The following is a 24,417-nucleotide window of genomic DNA, read 5'->3' on the forward strand; positions in this document are numbered from 1 at the left end:
TCTACTGCACCAGTCCTTGTGATCACCAGATCATCTGCCATTTTCAGATACCTCCTACATAATCCCACTATTAAACACTTATTGCCCTCCCTTTCTTCTCAGAAGGACCGTTCTCTCAGACACATCCTGCGTCTCTCTTCTATCACTCCCTCTTCCACCTTCCTGTACAGACTCAAGTGATGCAACATCTTTTACTCCTGTCCTTCCACACCACTGTCCAGAGCTCCAAACCCTCCTTTTATGTGAGACTTGTATTTCCTATGATCTAGTACTCAATGCTCAAGGTGCAGTCTCTTTACAATGGGAAACTGGGTGTAAATTAGATTCTGTGTACAAGTGTAACTCTAAGCCACCTGTGGTCCACATCTTTAATGCTTCCCATTCCCTCTCTGTCACTATACTTGTACAGTGGCCCAACAAAATTCAACAGAAACTTTAGGAACAATATGTCCTCTTAAAGTGAGGGGGGAAAAGTTTAGGGGGGATATGCGTGGAAAGTTCTTTACGCAGAGGGTGGTGGGTGCCTGGAACGCGATGCCAGCGGAGGTGGTAGACGCAGGCATGATAGCATCATGCCCACAGATACATGAATGGGCAGGAAGCAAAGAGATACAGACCCTTAGAAAATAGGCGACATGTTTAGATAGAGGATCTGGATCGGCGCAGGCTTGGAGGGCCGAAGGGCCTGTTCCTGTGCTGTAATTTTCTTTGTTCTTTGGTCCGAGGCAATATATGCACACGCACGCACATAAAATATACATATTTTTTTTAAATTTATAGTTTCCTGTTTTCAGCTAGTATTTTTATGCCTGCCTGTCTATATTTTTCACTTCAGCAGGGTACATACTCAAACGTAAATTGTCTTTTCTCTCCAAAGATGCAAAAGCTCTGTTTGCAGCTTTTATTGTTTTTACATCAACATATGTATCTGCAAGTTATTCAGGAGGAGTTGAGTACCGAGAGCCTCAAGAGAACAGCAGACAGATATGAGGACTAGCAGCATGTACAGGGACAGCACACAAATCAATGTACTTAAAACAGTATTCTGACTGCCAGCACATCATCTGCAAAACACTGGGAAGAGATGAGGAAAAGGTCGATTTTCAGATTGTGTGTTAGTTAGGGAGCCTCGTCCATGCACACTGGGAAATAGGAGAGCACTTCACGGCAATCTCCTGATATGTACGGCCTGCGGGAGAGGCTGCCCATCAGCACTGCATATTTGAGGGCAACAAATTGTCTCAGAGGTCAGTTTATTTCATAATTTTACAAAGTGACTCCAAAGAGCTGTGCGTACTGGTATTTGTTGTATCTCGCCAGTGTTGGTGATGATCTGCTGCATGACCTGCATGGTCTGTCCTGAATTGGTCTGAGTCTGCTGCGTTTGGTTCTGCGCTGGAACAATCTGCACTTGTTGTCCATCTCCGACCTGCATTGTCACCGGGGCACTCTGCAACAAGACAGCATGTGAGCATCCACTTTAATCTCATGTGGCTTCTAGAAGAAAGTACAGGCAAGCATTTTTGTTTTATTTACAATGCAATTTAAGGGACAGGCGAACACTTCATTGGCCTAGTTCAGGGGTACCTGTAGATACAGCAGAACGAGTGCAATGACACTAAATCAACAGACAGGCACTAGACACTGGAATAGTGGATCCAATCCTTCCCCCTACCCTAAGCAGATACCATATATAGTTAGTCACATGTCAGGTGTACTATGTACAAGATATACTTCCCCTTTCCAGCCAAGTTGATAGTGATATTTGTAAAAAAAAAAACGGTTTCAAGTGGCAGAAGGATCCCCACCTTTAAACAGCACTTTCCCATCTCCTGTAAACTGGGGAGCTGCCCAATTAACTGCTGGCATATTCCACGTCTATTATTAGTCATAGTCAATAAAACTGGGATTAAAATAAATTGCTAGAAATATTCAGCAGGTCTGTCAGCACCTGAGAAAGGATAGGGGAACATTTCAGGTGGAGGTCCTTTATTCAAACACAAACTATATAATCGGAAAGCTGTATATGCCACAAATTATAATTGATCAATATATCAATAGACAACTGAAGGCACCTTGTATGACTGGCAATATTTGAATATTCTAGTTAGAAGTTTAAAGGTGTAATCAGAAAGGGAGGTGCAAGGAGAGAGAAAGGTTAATTTTATTTCGCAGTTACAGTGTGCACATTTGCTGAAAACTGTATTACAATGGGACTTTGTTGCCTATAAGTAGTTCCTAACATTTGGAGCTTTGTTTCCCATAAATCAGCTAAAACACAACTGGGTGGTTCAAAACCGATTTTTAACCGACTCTGGGTTTGCGATACAGCCAGGTAGGCAGTTATCTGTTGTGCAGTTTCAAGCAGAATTTACTTTATCAAAACCCCTGAAATTTTGTAGAGTAAGAAAGGAGAAACTGCTTCCAGTGGTGGGAGAGTTAGTAACCAAAAGACACAGATTTAAGGTAATTGGCAAAAGGCCAGAAGCCAGACGAAGACAAATCTTTTTATGGAGCAAATTATGATCTGGAATGCACTGCCTGAAAAGGGTGATGGAAGCAAGTTCAACAGCAACTTTCAAAAGGAAATTGATAAATACTTGAAAAGGAAAAGAATTGCAGATCCATGGGGAAAGAACAGGCGAGTGGCATGATGTGGATAACACTTTCAAAGAGCCAGCTGAGGCATGATGGGCCAAATGGCCTCCTTCTGTATTGTATATGATTTTGACGGCTGCGATACTCAGATTTGGGTTATAACACCAGCAGCAGTCAGGGAGAGCACTGGGGGTAGGGTGCCACTATTTTAAAAATACAAAACAAGGCTCTATTTTCACAGGCTAGGAATTTGATCAGGTAATCTAGACAGACCAATTCAGCAAAGGAGGACCAAGAAATTGATGGAATAATAGAATATGAAAGTAAACTAGCGAGAAACATAAAAACAGACTGTAAGAGCTTCTATAGGTATGCAAAAAGGAAGAGATTAGCAAAGACAAATGTGGGCCCATTACAGGCAGAAACAGGAGAATTTATAATGGGGAATAATGAAATGGCAGAGAAACTAAAATACTTTGTGGCATATCTTCATGGAGGAAGATACATAAAACCTCCCAGGAATACCACAGAACCAAGGGACTAGTGAGAATGAGGAACTGAAAAATTAGTAAAAAATACTGGAGAAATTAAATGGGACAAAAAGTTGATAAATCCCCCAGACCTGATAATCTACATCTCTGAGTGTTGAAAGAGGTGGCAGTAGAGATAGTGGATGTATTGATCATCTTCCAAAACTCTATAGATTCTGGAATGGTTCCTACAGATTGGAAGGTAGGAAATGTAACCCCACTATTTAAAGAAAGGAGGGAGAGAGAAAGCAGGGAACTACAGACCTGTTAAACTATCAGTAATAGGGAAAATGCAAGAATCTGTTGTAAATGATGTGAAAACTGGACACTTAGAAAATAATGGTAAGATTGAGCAGAATCAACAGAGATGTATGAAAGGGAAATCATGTTTGACAAACCTGTTGGAGTTTTTTGAGGATGTAACTAGAATAGCTAAGGGGGAACCAGTGGATGTGGTGTATTTGGATGTTCAGAAGACTTTCGATAAGGTCCCAAACAGGAGATTAGTAAGCAAAACTAGAGCACATGGACTTGGGTTTTTTTTTAAAATTCATTCATGCCTTCCCCGAATTGCCCTCAATAAGGTGGTGGTGAGCTGCCTTCTTGAACCGCTACAGTCCATGTAGGGTAGGTACACCCACAATGCTGTTAGGAAGGGAGTTCCAGGATTTTGACCCAGCGACAGTGAAGGAACAGTAAAATAGTTCCAAGTCAGGATGGTGTATGACTTGGAGGGGAACTTGCAGGTGGTGGTGTTCCCATGCATTTGCTGCCCTTGTCCTTCTAGTTGGTAGAGGTTGCAGGTTTGGAAGGTGCTGTCTAAGGAGTCTTGGTGCGTTGCTGCAGTGCATCTTGCGCTGCCACTGTGCAACGGTGAAGGGAGTGAATGTTTGTAGATGGGGTGCCAATCAAGCAGGCTGCTATGTCTTGGAAGGCATTGAGCTTCGAGTGTTGTTGAAGCTGCACCCATCCAGGCAAGTGGAGAGTATTCCATCACACTCCTGACTTGTGCCTTGTAGATGGCGGACAGGCTTTGGGGAGTCAGGTGGTGAGTTACTCACCGCAGGGTTCCTAGCCTCTGACCTGCTCTTGTAGCCACAGTATTTATATGGCTACTCCAGTTCAGTTTCTGGTCAATGGTAGCCCCTAGGATGTTGATAGTGGGGGATTCAGCGATGGTAATGCCATTGAACGTCAAGGGGTGATGGTTCAAACGCGACATGAAATCCTGTGACATTGATCACAAGTTGTGGGAGTCAGTTGCCAGCGTCCGCCAGGGCAGCCATAAAGGCGGGGCTAAAATGTGGCGAGTCGAAGAGACTTAGTAGTTGGCAGGAAAAAAGACAGAGGCGCAAGGGGAGAGCCAACTGTGTAACAGCCCCGACAAACAAATTTCTCTGCAGCACCTGTGGAAGAGCCTGTCACTCTAGAATTGGCCTTTATAGCCACTCCAGGCGCTGCTTCACAAACCACTGACCACCTCCAGGCGCTTATCCATTGTCTCTCGAGATAAGGAGGCCAAAGAAGGATTCCAGTTCAGTTTCTGGACAATGGTAGCCCCTAGGATGTTGATAGTGGGGGATTCAGCGATGGTAATGCCATTGAACGTCAAGGGGTGATGGTTCGATTCTCTCTTGTTGGAGATGGTCATTGCCTGGCACTTGTGTGGCGCAAATGTTACTTGCCACTTATCAGCCCAAGCCTGGATATTGTCCAGGTCTTGCTGCATTTCTACACGGGCTGCTTCAGTATCTGAGGAGTCACGAATGGTGCGGAACATTGTGCAATCATCAGCGAACATCCCCACTTCTGGCCTTATGATTGAAGCAAGGTCATTGATGAAGCAGCTGAAGATGGTTGGGCCTAGGACACTACCCTGAGGAACTCCTGCAGTGATGTCCAGGAGCTCAGATGATTGACCTCCAACAACCACAACCATCTTCCTTTGTGCTAGTTATGACTCCAACCAGCGGAGGGTTTTCCCCCCGATTCCCATTGACTCCAGTTTTGCTAGGGCTCCTTGATGCCATACTCGGTCAAATGCTGCCTTGATGTCAAGGGCAGTCACTCTCACCTCACCTCGAGTTCAGCTCTTTTGTCCATGTTTGAACCAAGGTTGTAATGAGGTCAGGAGCTGAGTGGCCCTAGCAGAACCCAAACTGAGCAGGTTATTGCTAAGCAACTGCCGCTTGATGGCACTGTTGATGACACCTTCCATCACTTTACTGATGATTGAGAGTAGACTGATGGGGCGATAATTGGCCGTGTTGGACTTGTCCTGCTTTTTGTGTACAGGATATACCTGGGCAATTTTCCACATTGCCGGGTAGATGCCAGTGTTTTAGCTGTAGTGGAACAGGTTGGCTCGGGGCGCGGTAAGTTCTGGAGCACAGGTCTTCAGTACTATTGCCGGAATATTGTCAGGACCCATAGCCTTTGCAGTATCTAGTGCCTTCAGTCGTTTCTTGATATCACGCGGAGTGAATCGAATTGGCTGAAGTCTGGCATCTGTGATGCTGGGGACTTCAGGAGGAGGCCGAGATTATCAACTTGGCACTTCTGGTTGAAGATTGTTGCCAATGCTTCAGCCTCATCTTTCGCACTGATGTGCGAATCATTGAGGATGTGGATATTTGTGGAGCCACCTCCTCCAGTTAGTTGTTTAATTGTCCACCACCATTCATGGCTGGATGTGACGGGACTGCAGACTTTGATCAGATCCGTTGGTTATGGGATCACTTAGCTCTGTCTATCGCCTGCTGCTAATGCAGTTTGGCACGCAGATAGTCCTGTGTTGTAGCTTCACCAGGTTGACATCTCATTTTGAGGTATGCCTGGTGCTGCTCTTGGCATGCCCTCCTGCACTCTTCATTGAACCAGGGTTGGTCTCCTGGCTTGACGGTAATGTTAGAGTGGGGGATATGCTGCGCCATGAGGTTACAGATTGTGGTTGAGTACAATTCTGCTGCTGCTGATGGCCCACAGCGCCTCATAGAGCTCCAGTTTTGCATTGCTAGATCTGTTTGAAATCTATCCCATTTAGCACAGTGGTAGTGCCACACAATACGAAGGAGGTATCCTCAATGTGAAGGCAGGACTTTGTCTCCACAACGACTGTGCGGTGGTCACTCCTACCAATACTGTCAGGACAGGTGCATCTGTGGCAGGCAGATTGGTGAGGACGTGGTCAAGTATGATGGGTAATATTGGGCAGGTGGTGGCGTCGTGGTAATGTCACTGGACTGGTAATCCAGAGGCCCTGACTAATGCTCTGGAATCATGGGTTCAAATCCCACCATAGCAGATGGTAAAATTTGAAATTAATTAAAAAAAAATCTGGAATTAAAAGAGAGTCTAATGGTGACCATGAAACCATTGTCAATTGTTGTCAAAACCCATCTGGTTCACTAACATCCTTTAGGGAACGAAATATGCCATCCTTAGCTGGTCTGGCCTACATGTGACTCCAGATCCACAGCAATGTGGCTGACTCTGAACTGCCCTCTGAAATGGGCTAGCAAGCCACTCAGTTCAAGGGCAATTAGGGACAGGCAATAAATGCTGGTCTAGCCAGCGATGCCCATATCCCACAGATGAATTAAAAAAAATACTGGCATGGATTGAGAATTAGTTAACGGACAGAAAACAGTCGGAATAAAACAAGTCACGTCATGAGTTTCTTTGCGTTATCTTAAGCAACACAATGAAATACGTGGATTCCAGTTCCTAGAAAGTTTATTAACAGCTAAGCTAGTATATACAATACAGAGCAAACTATAGATAGAACCTTTGTCCAGAGTGTTGCTTGTGCAGTGACTATGGCTTCTAGTCACATGACTACATCCTGGTACTTAGCTCATTAGCATACTGAGTTCTTAAAAGGGACATCACTCAAAGTGGCATGCAACAGGTTGGCAGGCTGAGGTTGGCAGGCTGTGACTAATTGGATCACAAGGATCAGTGCTTGGGCCCCAGCTATACACAATCTATATCAATGATTTGGATGTGGGGACCAAATGTAATTTCCAAGTTTGTTAATGACACAAAACTAGGTGGGAACGTGAGTTGTGAGGAAGATGCCAAGAGGCTCCAAGGGGATTTAGACAGGCTAAGTGAGTGGGCAAGAACATAGCCAATGGAATATAAAGTGCAAAAATGTGAAGTTATCCACTTTGGTAGGAAAACCAGAAATGCAGAGTATTTCTTAAATGGTGAGAGATTGGAAAGTGTTGATGTCCAAAGGGACCTAGGTGCCCTTGTTCATAAGTCACTGAAAGCCAACATGCAGGTGCAGCAAGCAATTAGGAAGGCAGGTGGTATGTTGGCCTTTATTGCAAGAGGATTTGCATACAGGAGTAAACAAGTCCTGCTGCAACTGTGTAGAGCCTTGGTGAGACCACACCTGGAGTATTGTGTATAGTTTTGGTCTCCTTAACCAAGAAAGGATATACTTGCAACGAAGTTTCACCAGATTGATTCCCAGGATGGCGGGATTGTTAAATGAGGAGACTGGGCCTATATTCTCTAGAGTTTAGAAGAATGAGGGGTGATCTCAATGAAGCATATAAAATTCTTACAGGGCTCAATAAGGTTGATGCAGGAAGGATGCTTCCCCTGGCTGAGGGGGTTTAAAACCAGAGGTCATAGTCTCAGAATAAGGGATAGGCTATTTAGGACTGAAATGAAGAGGAATTTCTTCAGAGGGTGGGGAATCTTTGGGATTCTCTACCCCAGAGGGCTGTGGAGGCTCAGTCATTGAGTATATTCAAGGCAGAGATCGATGGATTTCTAGATATTAAAAGACATCAAGAGATATGGGGATAGTCCGGGAAAATATTGTTGAGGTAGAAAATCAGCAGATTTTCAGCAACGTCACTGACCTGAAACATTAACCCTGCTTCGCTCTCCACAGATGCTGCCAGACCTGAGTATTTCCAGCATTTTTTGTTTTTATTTCAGATTGCCAGCATCTGCAGTATTCTGCTTTAATTTATTGTAAAATAACTCAACTATGTTTGAATGAGTATTTTACATCGAGTATTGCACATGCAAGAAATGCTAGGCATCATAAATCATTGCCCTTTATTTTTTCATTTAAATTGGTGTGTGTGTGTGTAGTTTTAACATTAGGCGTGGTTACATTTGATACTGACAGACAACTGCCTGTGCCATACTCAATTTACAGTCTCAGGTGACCCCAGCACCAAGAACAATCCTGTAACTACCACTACTCCCACTGATATACAGATCAGCATACACTTTCCAGGGACACATCCTGCATGGAAAGATAGGAAGTCTGCTGGTCTATCTCACAGTTCAAATGGATGTAACAAATACTTTTATGGGTTCATCATTATGCTTTACTTCAGTGAATGTATGGTTTCAACTGGATGGCTAATACACAACAGCAGAACAGTCAATCTTGAGAACAAAGACCATTTTGGTTTTAGCAGAATCATCTTGTGTAAATACAGCCCACCCTCCCAGGACAAATCATGATACTACAACAGCAACCTGTATTTAGATCAGCGCTTTTAATGTAGTAAAGCATCCCAAGTCCCTTCATGGGAGCTTTATCAATCAAAATTTGATACCGAACCACATAAGGCAACCAAAAGCTTGGTCAAAGAGGTAGGTTTTCAGCACTAAGTTAAAGGAGGGGCGAGAAGGGAAAGAGAGAGGGTGAGGGGGAAAGAGAGAAAGTTTGCAGATGACACCAAAATTGGTGGTATAATGGACAGTGAAGAAGGTTGTCGAAGGTTACAACAGGATATAGATCAACTGGGAAAGTGGGCAAGGGAGTGGCAAATGGAATTTAACGCAGACAATTGTGAAGTGATGCATTTTGGGAAGTTAAACCAGGGCAGGACATATACAGTGAATGGCAGGGCCCTGGGGAGTGTTCTTGAGCAGAGACCTTGGGGTGCAAGTTCATAGTTCCCTGACAGTGGCAACACAGGCAGACAGGGTGGTGAAGGCGGCATATGGCATGCTTGCCTTCATCGGCCGAGGCATTGAGTACAAGAGTTGGGACGTCATGTTACAGTTGTACATAACGTTGGTTAGGCTGCATTTGGAGTACTGTGTGCGTTCTGGTCACCGCACTACAGGAAAGATGTGATTAAGCTAGAGAGGCTGCAGAAAAGATTCACAAGGATGTTGCCTGGTTTGGAGGGCTTGAGTTATAAAGAGAGATTGGCTAGGCTAGGTCAGTTTTCCCTGGAGCGAAGGAGGCTGAGAGGGGACATGACAGAGGTATATAAAATTATGAGAGGCATAGATAGGGTAGATAGCCAGAGTCTGTTTCCCATGGTAGGGGTGACTAAAACTAGAGGGCATAGATTTAAGGTGAGAGGGAGGAGGTTTAAAAGGGGATCAAAAGGGGTACATTTTTCACACAAAGAATAGTGGGTATCTGGAATGAGCTGCCTGAGGAGGTGGTGGAGGCAGTGAGATTTAAGAGGCATCTGGACAGGTACTTGAATGAGCAAGGCATAAAGGGATATGGAATTAATGCAGGCAGGTGGGATTAGTATAGATAGGCATTATGGTCGGCATGGACGCGGTGGGCCGAAGGGCCTCTTTCTATGCTGTACGACTCTATGACTAAAGGAAAGAGGTGGTGGTGAGACATGGGTTTAGGAAGGGAATTCTAGAGCTTAGGCTACATGCATTTACATCATGCTGTAAATTAAGGCAGTGAGTTCCATAAACTGAGCAAGTTATAAGAGCAAAGTACACCTATACAAAAGCAAATATGGCAGATGCTGGAAATCTGAAACAAAAACTGAAAATGGAAATATTCAGCAGGTCAGGCAGAATGTGTGGAGCTAAGAACAGAGCTAACATTTCAAGTCGATAACCTTTTATCAGAACTGAAAGGTCATCGAACTAAAATGTTAACTCTGTTTTTCTTTCCACAGATGCTGCCAGATCTGCTGAGTATTTCAAGCACTTTCTGTTTTTGTTGTAGCAAAGTATACGTGCTGCTTTTCCACTGGGAGATACATTACCGTAATGGATGACGCTGTAGTCTGAGACTGTGCAACCTGCACTTGCTGCAGCTGCTGGACGGTAGCTCCTTGCACTACCTGTGAATGCAACATTTCAAACCATTGGCCTTCCTGCAGCTCACGAACTTTATTACATAAAGATTACATATATAATCACACTGATTGCATCAGTAGTGGTACACTCTTAGCAAATATAACCAAGTAATCTATGGCACAATACTCTACCATATTCAGCAGTACAAGGTTGCACAAACTAACATACTACACTCCCATGGCCTATGGGTCATTGGGCTCATTATTCTGACGACAATACTGGGCTACCATAAGCTGTAACATTTAGATTTTCATGGACATGACAATAATGTTCTGAGCTAGGAATGTGCAAAATTGTCCAAAAATAAATTTAAATATCTAACTTTTATATAAAAAGGTACAAAATGAACTGAATTCAATTCTGACCAAAGTTACTGGCTCACATGGAGAGGTAGCCATGCTTTCTCACATGCTCACAAAAGTCAAGCACATGAGAAGTCAAAAGCGGCAGAGGATGTTTCTGCAGCTATCAGCAAAAGCAGGGCCAACTGGACTTACCTAGGGCTGAGCTGGAAGAACCACCTTTACCGGCCTGAGCTGACGTGATGTGTCACAATTACACTGTTTCAATTAGGGGCTTTGTGCCAATACTCTCTTCTTTCTAAATCTCCTGATGGGGGAGGATTCCACACGTGTCTTCAGCCCTCTGGTGCCCTATCCAAGTGGCAGTTCGTTGCGCTTCAGCTTGATCAGCAAGTGTATGCTGGATATTGAACTTCATGACCAGGGATGGTGAGGGGATGAATGGGAGGGAGGAAAAGGGATGGGAATAATATCCAAGTTCAGCTGCATTATCATCTGAATTCAACACTCTCGTACTTTTTAAGCATTGGCCACAAAACCAGTAGCTGGAATTCTGGATGATTTTACATTCTCTAGCTAAGGGGTGCCGAGGTGACTGGCAGAGCTCAGATTGTACAACACAGCACTACATATGGCTGTCCAGTGAACCACTGGGAAAGCTGCAGTTGGGGATTTCTAAAAGGTCTGGCAAAGGACAGATTGTAGCATTTTATTTTTAAGTTCTGAATTATGTTGATAATGAACTCAATTTGTGGTTTGCAGCGGTCATATGGTTGGAGCCAAACTTTACAAAGAGTTTTAGAACTAGCCTCAGGGGTTAGCCTGTGAGCCATCCTTTCTCACTATAACCACAACATGGGGTTCAAGGCCTTCGTTCCCAAACACCTGGGAATCCAGATAACTCAAGGCCAAGCGAATATCTAGCAAGACAAGGAATGAGCATTCAGTATTCATGAATATATGATTGCTCAGAGGGAAGAAACCCTTGGGAGATAGCACCTCTAGAAGAATTTGACTCTGTGGGAATTTTTTAAAATAAAACTTTAAGGTGCGCCTTCGAGCCGGAGAGCTCTGTACCTGTCCCTGCTGTGGTTGTCCGATGATAATCTGACTCGGCTGGATGGTTGTGCTACCAGAGGAACCCTGCTGTCCTTGTTGCTGCCCCTGTACTTGTACAGTTGTGGGCTGCTGGGCCAATGTGAAGTAGTATTGCACCTGCTCTGAGCTTGGAACTGTCTGGCGGACTTCCTCCTGTTGTACAAAAGCAAAGCACAAAGTCAATCTACCTGAGGTGAGGCAGCGGGAGGTTTGCTATTCCTCTGTTAATTAAGGTGGTGCCACAGCGGGATAACACACACTAATCTCAGCCGAGACACTTAAAATTAGAAAATTCAGCAAGTATATTGGCCTGAAGATGGTAGTATGGTACTGTACTTACAGCAGGGATGCTCCAAATTTAATCTGTGCCAGTACAGTTCTCACCTTGATGAGTATCCACTTCACACAGCATGCTCCGACAGTCAACAGAATAGAGTGTTAGCAGTTTAAACCAGCTGTTTCTCATTCCCAAACACAAATCTCAGCATTCTGACTGCACCACTTGGACAGTAGCGAGGTGACATGAAGCTCCCTGGCTGACATCAGCCTCCTGTCATCATGTTTAACTGTTATTTGAAGACAGCTTGTGCCTGTCCCTAATTGTAACAGCATAAAGTTCTATTCCAGCCCCATCATGAGTGGGGGTGGGGGTGGTGGTGAAAAATGACACACAGTCCCTTTCATGATTCCACACAGTCTCAGTGTTACCCCTCACCTGGGATTTTAAAACAAAACATGCAGCAATCACAGAAACTCAATGATAGTACTGACAACCCTTTGCAAAAAGATTATAGGGTGATTTAGAATGTATTTCCTCTTTAAAAAAAAAAGAGCCTGGTAATGAACCACACAGAGCAGAAGGGACCTGGGTCAATCTCTGGTCTTTTAAATTCTCAGCCTTGTAGCAATTGGGCTGCATAATTTGCCTCAATACCCTTGGGCTTGACTGGGAATTTAAGATGACGAGAAAAAAAGGTTGCCAGGGCTCCTGATCACTATACTCCATTCCCTGAACAGAACATATAATTGGAGGTGGAGAAAACAAGATCAGGTCAAGGTGTGATGCATGGTTAACAGTGCCCATGAAAATCTTTCTGTAGATACGAGATTGACACAACCCCTAACCACATCTGGTACGATCCTCTGCATGTGTCGTGCTGGCTTGTTGCTGCTCAGTCTGTGCCAGAATGAGCAAACATCCCTCTCCCAGCTCAGTCAGACCACAGCTGAGAGTGTAGGATGTTTACACATACTGGAGCACAGTGTTGGAACGGTGATTCCTCAGCACCGACATTAGATCTTCAAACCCAGAGTGAGAAAAGGTTACAAAACAAGAAAGAAATTAGAACAGTCAATGCACGTCAGCTGAATGAAAAGGACAGGTCAACATTCTGTGATCCTTCACCAGGACAGAGGAACTCTGACAGAGGTTCTCACCTGAAGCATTGATCTGCCTCATCCACCTGTTGTGCATTTTCACCATTTTCTGTTTATATTTCCATTTCCAGTAGTCGTATCTTTTGTTAGTATTTCATAAAAACAGACTGTGAACACCACAGATAGGAGTCGTTTTAAAAACTAAGACTGGTGTCCATTTTATTCCCATTTCCTTTAATATTCACCCGCCCCTCCCGCAACACTCCACTGTTGACTTTCTCCCCATTCCACCTGAAGGCTACTTCCTGGAGCAGACTGCTTCCATTCCCACGGTTTTAAAGGAAGTAGGTGAGAACATTGCAGATGCCCTAACTGTAATTTTTCCAAAGGTTTTGATCTGGGAACTGTTTCTTTAGATTGGAAAATTGTACTTGTCACTCTGCTATTTAAGAAAGGTGAGGGGGAAAGCAGCTCGCTTAACATTTGTTGTCAGGAAATTACCAGAGTTTATAATTCAGGATAGGGTGACTGAACATCTTGAAAATTTTCAGCTGATCAGAAACAGCCAGTACGCTCTTGTAAAGGGTAGGACATGCCTGACGAATTTGACTGAACTTTTTGAAGAGTTGACTAAAGTAGTGGACAGGGGAATGTCTATCGACATTATTTATATGGACTTCTGTCTGAGTGCCAGCAGACAGAAAGTAGGGTTAATGGGCAGGTACTCTGAATGGCACGATGTGACTAGTGGTGTCCCGCAAGAGTCTGAGTTGGGGCCTCAACTATTCACAATATTTATTAACGACTTAGATGAGACAAAGTCACATACCCAAATTTGCCAATGTCACAAAGAAAGGTGGCATTGTCAGCAGTGTAGATGGAAGCATAGAAGTACAAGCGATATTGATAGATTAAGTGAATGGGCGAAACTGTGGCAAATAGATTTTTAATGTAGGCAAATGTGAGGTCATCTACTTTGGAATTTAAAAAAGATAGAACACGGTACTTTCTAAATGGTGAGATGCTGAAACAGTGGAGGTCCAAACATATGTCAGATGTACAAAAGGAGGCCATTCTGCCCACGGAGTCCATGCTGGCTCTCCATGGAGCTATCCAGCAAGTTCCACTCCCCATAACTCTGCAAGTTTATTTCCTTCAAATTACATTCAATTTCCTTTTGAAATCACCGATTGTCTCCACTTCCACCACCCTCGTAGCCAGCGAGGAACAGGTCATTACCACCTGCTCTGTAATAAAGTTCTGCCTCACATTCCCCCCTGCATCTCTTGTCCAAAACCTTCAATCTGTGTCCCTAGTCCTTGTACCATCTGTTAAAGGGAACAGTTTTTCCAAGTCTAACCTATCCAAACCTGTCATAATCTTGTACATCTTTGTTAAATGTCACCTCAATCGCCTTTGTACTAAGGAGGAGAACAACCCCAAATTTTCCAATCTAACCTTGCAAGTAAAATTCCCCCCTGGAACCATTCTGGTAAATTTCCTCTGCACCCTCTCAAGGACCTTCAGATCCTTGCTAAAATGTGGTGACCAGAACTGGATGCAATACTCCAATTGGGACCTAACCAGAACGTGATCAGGTTCAGTGCAACTTCCTTGCTTTTGTACTCAATGCCTATTTATGAAACCCAAGATCCCATATGCTTTACTAACCATTCTCTCAATATGTTCTGCCACCTTCAAAGGTAAATGCACATGCACCCCCAGGTCCCTCTGTTCCTGCACACTCTTCAGAATTGTGCCATGCAAGTCTGTATTGCCTCTCCCTATTCCTTCTGTCAAAATGCATCACCTCACACTTCTCTGTATAAAATTCCTTTTGCCACCTGTTTGCCCATTCCATTAGCCTATGTCCTGTTGCAAGTGGTTCATATCATCCTCACTGTTTGCCACACCTCCAGGGTTTGGGGTCATCAGCAAATTTTGAGTTTCTACTCTGTATTCCAAAATCCAAGTCATTTATGTATAGCAAAAAAAGCAGTGGCTCCAGCACTGACCCTTGGGGAACACCACTGTCTCATTGTCATCATTGGCTGTTCCTAGATTCGAGGAAGAAGATGTCTACTCAAAGTCGCGAGTTTCTGCCATGGGTCTTAAGGTGACTGTACAGGCCGATTCTCAACCTGCAGATCTTTGGGCACATGGGGCAGGACGTCCCATGAGGTAGTGGGATCTGGAATGCAGGATTTGCTTCCTTTTCTTTCCTTCTCTGCTGCTGCTCTGCCTCATCATTAAGGCGTTTGGACTCAAAGCATGATACAGCTTGATGGACAAGCTGTCACCATTTTGAACGATTGGTAGCAAGTTCCTCCCAGTCATCAATGCCAATGCTGCTGTGCTTCAAAGAGAGCTTCAGAGTGTCCTTGAAGCATTTTCTTCACCCTCTCCTGGAATGCTGGCCATTTAAGAGTTGAGGAAACAGGAACTAGCGGGGGAGATGGTTTTCAGCCATCCGGACAGTGTCCAGTCCATCAAAGTTGGTTTTACAGGAGTTTTGCCTGAATTCTTGGAGCTGGCTTCAGAAAAGGACTTTAGTGTTTGTTTGATGGTCCTCCCATTGAATCCATAGGATGTGGTGGAGGCATTGCTGATGGAATTTCTCTAGCGCTCTTATGTGTCGCAGATAGTGTGTCCCGGTCTCACGGCAATACAGGAGTGTGGTGACAACAAATGCTCTGTACACTAGGACTTTTGTTGACTTGCAGAGTTCATTGTTGTTAGACACTCGCTGCAGTAGTTTGTAGAAGGCCGAGTTGGCGCTGCTTATCCAGTGTTGGATCTCCTTGTCAATAGTGGCCTTTTGAGAGGTGTGGGTGCCAAGGTATGGGAAGTGCTCAATGTATTCCAAAGTCTCTCCTTCAACGTATATGTGAGGTGGAATATTTGGCTGAACAGGTGTGGGTTGATATGTTTTGTATTGACAACATTCAAGGACAGGCAGACACTCTCATATGCAGAACTGAAGAGATCGAGAGCAGCTTGCAAATCTACTGCAGATTGAGCAACAACACGGCAGCTGTTAGCAAACTGTAGATCATGTATGTTGATGGTGGTCAGTTTAGTTTTGGCACGGAGGCGACTTAGGTTGACGAGTTTTCCATCTGGGCAGTATTTAGTTCTCACACCAGAGGCCAGTGATCTTTCATGGGGTGAATAGCCACTGTCAGGTAAATCGTAAATAATACTGGGCTATCATACAGCCTCGCTTCACACCGGTCCAGTTTCTGAAGGTGTCCGTTTCAGATCTCCCACTCAAGACAGTTGCAGTCATATCATGATTGTAGGTTTGTGAAGAAGTTTCTTGGACATCCAAATCTTTGGAGCACAATCCAGAGTCTCACGATTTACTTAGTCAAATGCTTTGGTCAAGTCAATGAATACAATGAAGAGTTTCTGGTGTTGTTCGACATTTTTCCTGGATTTCTGGTACCACAGTCTACCATGCTCCTGTCTGAAAAACAACCATTTACTACGACTTGTCAATTTCAGTCCTTAAGCCAATTTTTTATCCAATTGGACACTGACCCTCCTATTCCATGAACCTCAATTTAGTTAACCAGCCTATCATGTGGTATCTCATCAAACATTTTCTTAAAATCCACATAAACAGCATCACTTCATCAACCTTCACTATTACTTCATCAAAAAATTCAATTAGATTCGTCAAGCATGATCTGCCTTTGACAAATCTATGCTGGCTATCCTTAATTAACTGAAACCTCTCAGAGCGTGTTGATTTTTTTCCTCTGATTATTGTTTCTAAAACCCTACCCACCATTGATGTTACACAAACTGACCTGTAGTTGCTAGGACTGTCCTTGCACCCTTTCTTGAACAAGAGTGCGTCACATTTGCCACTTTCCAATCCTCTGGCACCTCCCCCATATCCAGGAAAGATTGGAAGATTATAGCAAGCCATTCAGCTATCTCCATCTCCGCTTCCTTTAGCAACCTGGGATGCAAGTCATCCTGACCAGGTGACTTATCTATCCAAAGCATATCCAGCCTTTTTAGTACCTCCCCCCTCTCAATGTTTCCCTGTCCTTTGCCTCTACTTTCTCTGCCGATACCAATATTTTGTCAGATTCCACCTCCTTAGTGAATACCGATACAAAGTACTCATATAGGTATATTTGGTCTCGCAGGGAATCAAGGGATATGAGGAGCGGGCAGTAAAATGGAACTGAAGCCCAGGATCAGTCATGATCATATTGAATAGTGGAGCAGGCTTGATGGGCCATATGGCCTACTTTTCCTGTTTCTTGTGCTCTTATATTAGTCTTGCCCTGTGCCTCTAAGCATATATTATCCTCTTTAACCCGAATAGGCCCCACTCCACCTCTTACGAGCCACGTACTATTTACATGCCAGATGATGCTTTTTGGTTGCCATTTATGTTGACTGCCATTCTATTCTCATATTCTCTCTTTTACCTCATCCAAATAGAGAGAGCACGAGAGCGAATGAGAGTGAATGAGTGAGTGAGAGAGAAGCAAATCTGCAGGGAAATCACAGAGATGTGCAAGAACTACGGAGTTGTGATATTGGGGGACTTTACCCAAATATCGATTGGGGCAATTTTATGATTAAAAGGGTATTGAGGGAGAGAAATTTCTAAAATGTGTTCAGCAGAACTTCCTTGATCAGTATGTTCTCAGCCCAACTAGAAAGGATGCATCGCTGGGAAATGAGTTGGGCCAAGTGGACCAAGTGTCTGTCGAGGAGCACTTGGATAAGAGTGATCATCGTATCATAAGGTTTTGACTAGAAATGCAGAAAAGCAAGGAACGAAGTAAGGTCTAGATTGGACCTCCCCTCTCAACTTATTGTATATGGCCTGGTTCACACTTGAAGAATTCACCTGACATACACCGTACACCCTCTTTTTGTTTCATCCTAATCTCCATCTCCCTCGGCATCCAAGGAGCCCTGTTTTCAGTTCCCTTACCTTTCGCCCTTGCTGGAATGTACCTAGCCTGCACCTAAAGCATCTCCTCCTTAAAGATAACCCATTGTTCCGATACAGCTCTTCCTGTCAGTCTTTGGTTCTATTCTACCCTGGCTAGATCCCTTCTCATCGTGCGGAAATTAGCCCTCTTCCAATCTAGACATTCTACCTTATTTAGTTCCTTGCTCTTCTGCATTACTAGTCAAAACCTTATGATATGATGATCACTCTTACCCAAGTGCTCCTCAACAAACACTTGGTCCACTTGGCCCAATTCATTTCCCAACAATGCCTCCTTTTCTAGTTGGGCTGACAACATATACTGGTGCCCATCCCCCTGACAATTTAGTTTAAACCCTCCCTTTGTAGAAAGCAGATCATGCTTGACTAATCTAATTGAATTTTTTGATAAAGTAACAGAGAAGGAGGTTGATCATTAAAATAGAGCAAAATGTCAAACAGGTACAAAAACAAATCAAAAAGGCTAATGGAATGCTGTCCTTTATATATCTAGAGAACTGAAATTCAAAGGGGTGGAAGCTGTGCTTCAATTATACAAAGCCTTGCTTAGACCACACCTAGGGACTGCTGTGAGCAGTTCAAGGCACCACACCTTAAGAAGGATGTACTGGCCTTGGAGGGAGTGGAGTGGACTGTTCATTGACCAGAATTTTGATGTGGGCATTACTGGCAAGGCTAGCATTTATTGCCCATCTCTGAATGCCCTTGAGAAGGGGTGGTGAGCCACCTTCTTGAGCCACTGCAGTCCATGTAATGTATGTACACCCCAGTGCTGTTAGAAAGGGCGTTCCAGGATTGGCAGAATGATGAGTGACTTGGAGGGGAACTTGCAGGTCGTGGTGTTCCTATGCATCTGCTGCCCTTGTCCTTCTAGGTGGTAAAGGTTGTGGGTTTTGCAGGTGCTGTTAAAGGAGCCTTGGCAAGTTTCTGGACTCTAAGGATTAAAATAGGAGAGATTACACAAACTAGGGTTATATTCCCTGGAGTTTAGAAGGTTTATCGAAGTTTTCAAAATAAGGGGAACTGATAGAATAGATAGGAAGAAACTATTTCGCTGCTTGGGCAGTTCAAGATTATGCAGCAGTCCAAAAATTAGTGTCAGACCTTTCAGAGTGAAATCAGGAAGCACTTCTACACATAAAGGGTGGTAGAAGTTTGGAAATGTCTTCTGCAAGCATTAATTGATGCTAGATCAATTGTTAGTTTTGAATCAGAGATTGATAGATTTTTGTTATCCACAGGTATTAAGGGATATGGGGCAAAGACGGGTATCTGGAGTTCGGTTGTAGATCAGCCATAACCTCATTGAATGATGAAAGAGGCTCGAGGGGCTAAGCGGCCCTCTACGGTTCCTATATATTCCTAATAACTTCACAAAGACTGGTTGACTTTGATATTTAGGCTATGTTAAAGGTGCTGTATAAATGCAAGTTGCTGTTCAGTAACTTATCCAAGCAGCCATAATCTATGCCTCAGACTAGTCAGAGGATGTTAGGAGACTGTAAGCAAGTCAGGAAAACATGGCAACACTACTCAGCCTGGTGCTTTCCTCACCATACATCCACATTTAGCAGCATTCACTACATAGTAACCAGGAAGCCTCCCTAACTGTAATGTCCCTACCTCTGCCCAGCTGGGTACCAGCTCATTCAGCATAGGCCAGAGATTACATTTTATTCAATCATCTTCTTATTCAGTCCCTCGGGAATGAGGATGACCATCTTCCTCTCCAGAATTGTGGGCCCTTAGGTGACTGAATAGTCGAATTCTGGATCTGCAGACACCGCCACAGGTGGTGCTTGGTGAGGACAGTGAATGGGATGCTCAAATTTCTGAACGCTCCTTCCGCTGTTTGCGCAAGGTCGCTGCCTGGGCATGTCGACATTGTTCGAACTGGCTGGCACCTTCGCGGATGCTTCTCCATTTTGCGTGGTCTCAGGCAAGAGATTCTCACGAATCAGTGGAGATGTCACATTTTTTCAGGGAGGCTTTAAGAAATCCCACAGCTTTTCCTTTGCCCTCCTGGTAGCCTCTTGCCGTGACGGAGCTCAGAGTAGAAAGCTTGTTTTGGGAGTCTTGTCGTCAGGCATGTGGACGATGTGGCCCACCCAATGTATTTTATTCAATAGCATGTTCTGGTGACCTCGCCAGGGAAACGGACAAAAGTTGCCAAGGCCAACAGCACATGGAGTCCAAATTATTGCTCACTGAACAGACATGAGAATTGGGATTCTGGGTTAGATTGCTTTTGTACAGGATTTTCACATAGAAATACAGAGAAAAGTGCTCTCTAATCACATTACTTTTAGCGTCTTTCTGAACTACAGTCTCATTCACAGGCACAGTCATCAACAATGGATATGGAAATCACCACTACATCCAAAGAGGTCAAACCTGCGCTTGAAGTGCATCCACTCCACGAGTTTACTTCCCTCTCAGCTGCACTGTTTACAGACCGGTCCAGTGCACAGCTGGGAATTTTCTCTCCCTGTGCTATCTGGTGTGAGTTAGGCACAAAGCCACAATCCAGCCAAAATCTCGTCACGTTTGTGTGGCCCTCCAAAATGTGAAAAGAAAATCAGATGTACACACTGGATCACCAAACTACACAGTTTGTAGTTTGGAAGATATATACAAGTTTAAATCCCCATCTCCCAATAATTTGCATATATTTCATGCCATAGATACTAACAAATCTTGGTGTTCTGATTGAGGAATTATCTGACAATGAGTGAACAACTCAAACAGAAATTCAAACAGGGCAAAATACAGAAGAAATAAAAATTGAAAATGCATGAAATACTCAGCAGTGGAGAGAGAAGTGAGGTTAACATTTCAAGTTGATAACATTTCATCAGAACTGGAAAATATTAAGAGATGTAACAGGTTTTTAAGCTAGTACAGAGGCAGAGAAAGGGAAGAGGGGAGGAAAGGGCAAAAGACAAGGTCTCTGATCGGGTGGAAGGCAGGAAGAGATTAAATGATAAAAGGGATGATAGTGCAAGGCGAGAGATGGTAATGCGACAAGTAAAGAAACCAAAGATGTGTCTAGAGGAAGTGTGAATGGCAAGAGCAGACTCATTATCAAGATCTGCTGTATGAAAAAATGGGGGCAGTAATTATGATCTGAAAGTTCATCAACCTGAAACGTTAACTGTTTCTCTCTCCACAGATGCTACCAGACCTGAGTATTTCCAGCATTTTCTGTTCTTATTTCCGATTTCCAGCATCCATGGTATTTTGCTTTTGTGGCAAAGATATATGGAGTGTAAATAATTCCGAGCTGTCTGGAGCTCAGAGGCCAGACTGCCAGCATTCTGAGGCTGAAGTTCAGACATCCCTGCTGTAATATCTGCTGAGACTCTCCAACCCAACAGCATGATTATGTAGAAGTTTGCAGCAAGTGCACAGATGGTTTGTGTAATACATTACACTATTACAGATTATGTTTATAAATCACCACGATGCATATTATCAAACTAGATACATACAGCTAGCAAGACAGTTGTTCCTTCTAAATCCCTGCTAATTTGTAACAGAGATCTCAGTCATTACACTAAAAATGGTAAAACTTGGGGTTAGACCTTACACCCACTGGCACATTTTCATCTCTGGCAAATTTTGGGAACTGACCTATGTACTGGGAACAAATGTTAATACTTGAAGTCCACATCTGGTAGTGCAGTCCCTGTGCCTTGGAAAAAGTGTGTCATTACTGGTATACAATGCAACAAATGGACTCTGTACAGCAAGAATCGATGTCATCAGCAAAAATATATGCTGCAGTGCAACTATACAAAAAGGACCTTTCCTAGATCAGTAAACAGAAAGCAAGAAGTAGAACATGAACTGCAATTTACAAATAACAGTGAACGCATTACTTTTTGTTATTCATTCATGGGATGTGGGCGTCGCTGGCCAGGCCAGCATTTATTGCCCGTTCCTAATTGCCCTTGAGAAGGTGGTGGCAAGCTGCCCTCTTGAACCGCTGTGGTCCAGGTGGGGTAGGTACACCCACAGTGCTGTTAGGAAGGGGGTTCCAGGATTTTGACCCAGTGATAGTGAGGGAACGGCAACATAGTTCCAAGTCAGGATGGCGTGAGACTTGGAGGCGAACTTGCAGGTAGTGGTGTTACCATGCATTTGCAGCCCTTGTCCTTCTAGTTGGTAGAGTTCGTGGTTTGGAAGGTACTGTCTAAGGAGCCTTGGTGCGTTGCTGCAGTGCATCTTGTAGATGGTACACACTGCTGCCACTGTGCGTCGGTGGTGGAGGGAGTGAATGTTTGTAGATGGGGTGCCAATCAAGCAAGCTGCTTTGCCCTGGATAGTGTCGAGCTTCTTGAGTGTTGTTGGAGCTGCACCCATCCAGGCAAGTGGAGAGTATTCCATCTCACTCCTGACTTGTGCCTTGTAGACGGTGGACAAGCTTTGGGGAGTCAGGTGGTGAGTTACTCGCCGCAGGATTCCTAGCCTCTGACCTGCTTTTGTAGCCACAGTATTTATATGGCTACTCCAGTTCAGTTTCTGGTCAATGGTAGCCCCTAGGATGTTGATAGTGGGGGATTCAGTGATGGTAATGCCACTGAATGTCAAGGAGAGATGGTTAGATTCTCCCTTGTTGGAGATGGTCATTGCCTGGCACTTGCGTGGTGCAAATGTTACTTGCCACTTATCAGCCCAAGCCTGGATATTGTCCAAGTCTTGCTGCACTTCTACACGGACTGCTTCAATATCTGAGGAGTTGCGAATGGTGCTGAACATTGTGCAATCATCAGCGAACATCCCCACTTCTGACCTTATGATTGAAGAAAGGTCATTGATGAAGCAGCTGAAGATGGTTGGGCCTAGGACACTACCCTGAGGAACTCCTGCAGTGATGTCCTGGAGCTCAGATGATTGACCTTCAACAACCATAACCACTTCCCTTTGCGCTAGGTATGACTCCAACCAGCGGAGAGTTTTCCCCCCGATTCCCATTGACCTCAGTTTTGCTAGGGCTCCTTGATGCCATATTCGGTCAAATGCTGCCTTGATGTCAAGGGCAGTCACTCTCACCTCACCTCGAGTTCAGCTCTTTGGTCCATGTTTGGACCAAGGTCGTAATGAGGTCAGGAACTGAGTGGGCCTGGCGGAACCCAAACTGAACGTCACTGAACAGGTTATTGCTAAGCAAGTGCCACTTGATGGCACTGTTGATGACGCCTTCCATCAATTTACTGATGGTTGAGAGTAGGCTGATGGGGCGGTAATTGGCCGGTCTGGACGTGACCTGCTTTGTGTGTACAGGACATACCATTCCACATTGCAGGGTAGATGCCAGTGTTGTAGCTGTACTGGAACAGCTTGGCTAATGGTGCAACAAGTTCTAGAGCACAGGTCTTCAGTACTGTTGCCAGAATATTGTCAGGAGCTTGGCAGTATCCAGTGCCTTCAGTCATTTCTTGATATCACGCGGAGTGAACTGAACTGGCTGAAGGCTGGCATCTGTGATGCTGGGAACTTCGGGAGGAGGCAGAGATGGATCATCAACTCGGCACTTCTGGCTGAAGATTGTTGCAAATGCTTCAGCCTCATCTTTCGCACTGATGTGCTGGGTTCCCCCATCATTGAGGATGGGGATATTTGTGGAGCCACCTCCTCCAGTTAGTTGTTTAATTGTCCACTACCATTCACAATTGGATGTGACAAGACTGCAGAGATCAAATCTGATCCGTTCGTTATGGGTTCGCTTCGCTCTGTCTATCGCATGCTGCTTACGCAGTTTGGCATGCAGATAGTCCTGTGTTGTAGCTTCACCAGGTTGACACCTCATTTTGAGGTATGCCTGGTGCTGCTCCTAGCACGCCCTCTGCACTCTTCATTGAAGCAGGGTTGGTCTCCTGGCTTGATGGTAATGGTAGAGTGGGGAATATGCCGGGTCATGAGGTTACAGATTGTGGTTGAGTACAATTCTGCTGCTGCTGATGGCACACAGTGCCTCATGGATGCCCTGTTTTGCATTGTTAAATCTGTTCAAAATCTATCCCATTTAGCACGGTGGTAGTGCCACACAACACGATGCAGGGTATCCTCAATGTGAAGGCAGGACTTCGTCTCCACAACGACTGTGCGGTGGTCACTCCTACCAATACTGTCCTGGACAGGTGATCTGCAGCAAGCAGATTGGTGAGGACGTGGTCAAGTATGTTTTCCCTTCTTGTTGGTTCCCTGACCACCTGCCACATACCCAGTCTAGCAGCTACGTCCTTTAGGACTGGGTCAGTAGTGGTGCTACCGAGCAACTCTTGGTGATGGACATTGAAGTCCCCCACCCAGAGTACATTATGTGCCCTTGCCACCCTCAGTGCTTCCTCCAAGTGCTGTTCAACATGGAGGAGTACTGACTCATCAGCTGAGGGAGGGCGGTAGATGGTAATGA

At 44.5% G+C, this 24,417-nt stretch overlaps 1 protein-coding gene across 4 annotated transcripts in view; it reads right to left on the minus strand.

The window, feature by feature from the left end:
* nfyc (nuclear transcription factor Y, gamma) overlaps positions 1-24,417 on the minus strand; it is a 101,483-nt gene that overhangs the window by 17,228 nt on the left and 59,838 nt on the right. For all 4 annotated transcript variants that reach the window (XM_068011097.1, XM_068011094.1, XM_068011095.1 and 1 more), the window contains 3 exons: positions 11,615-11,788; positions 10,142-10,219; positions 1,298-1,450 (listed from right to left, as the gene is read on the minus strand). In XM_068011097.1, the coding sequence (XP_067867198.1) occupies positions 1,298-1,450; positions 10,142-10,219; positions 11,615-11,788 (405 nt within the window). The remainder of the gene's footprint in view (positions 1-1,297; positions 1,451-10,141; positions 10,220-11,614; positions 11,789-24,417) is intronic.

Source organism: Heterodontus francisci, chromosome 31 (genome assembly GCF_036365525.1).
Source record: "Heterodontus francisci isolate sHetFra1 chromosome 31, sHetFra1.hap1, whole genome shotgun sequence".
Taxonomy (NCBI): Eukaryota; Metazoa; Chordata; class Chondrichthyes; order Heterodontiformes; family Heterodontidae; genus Heterodontus; species Heterodontus francisci.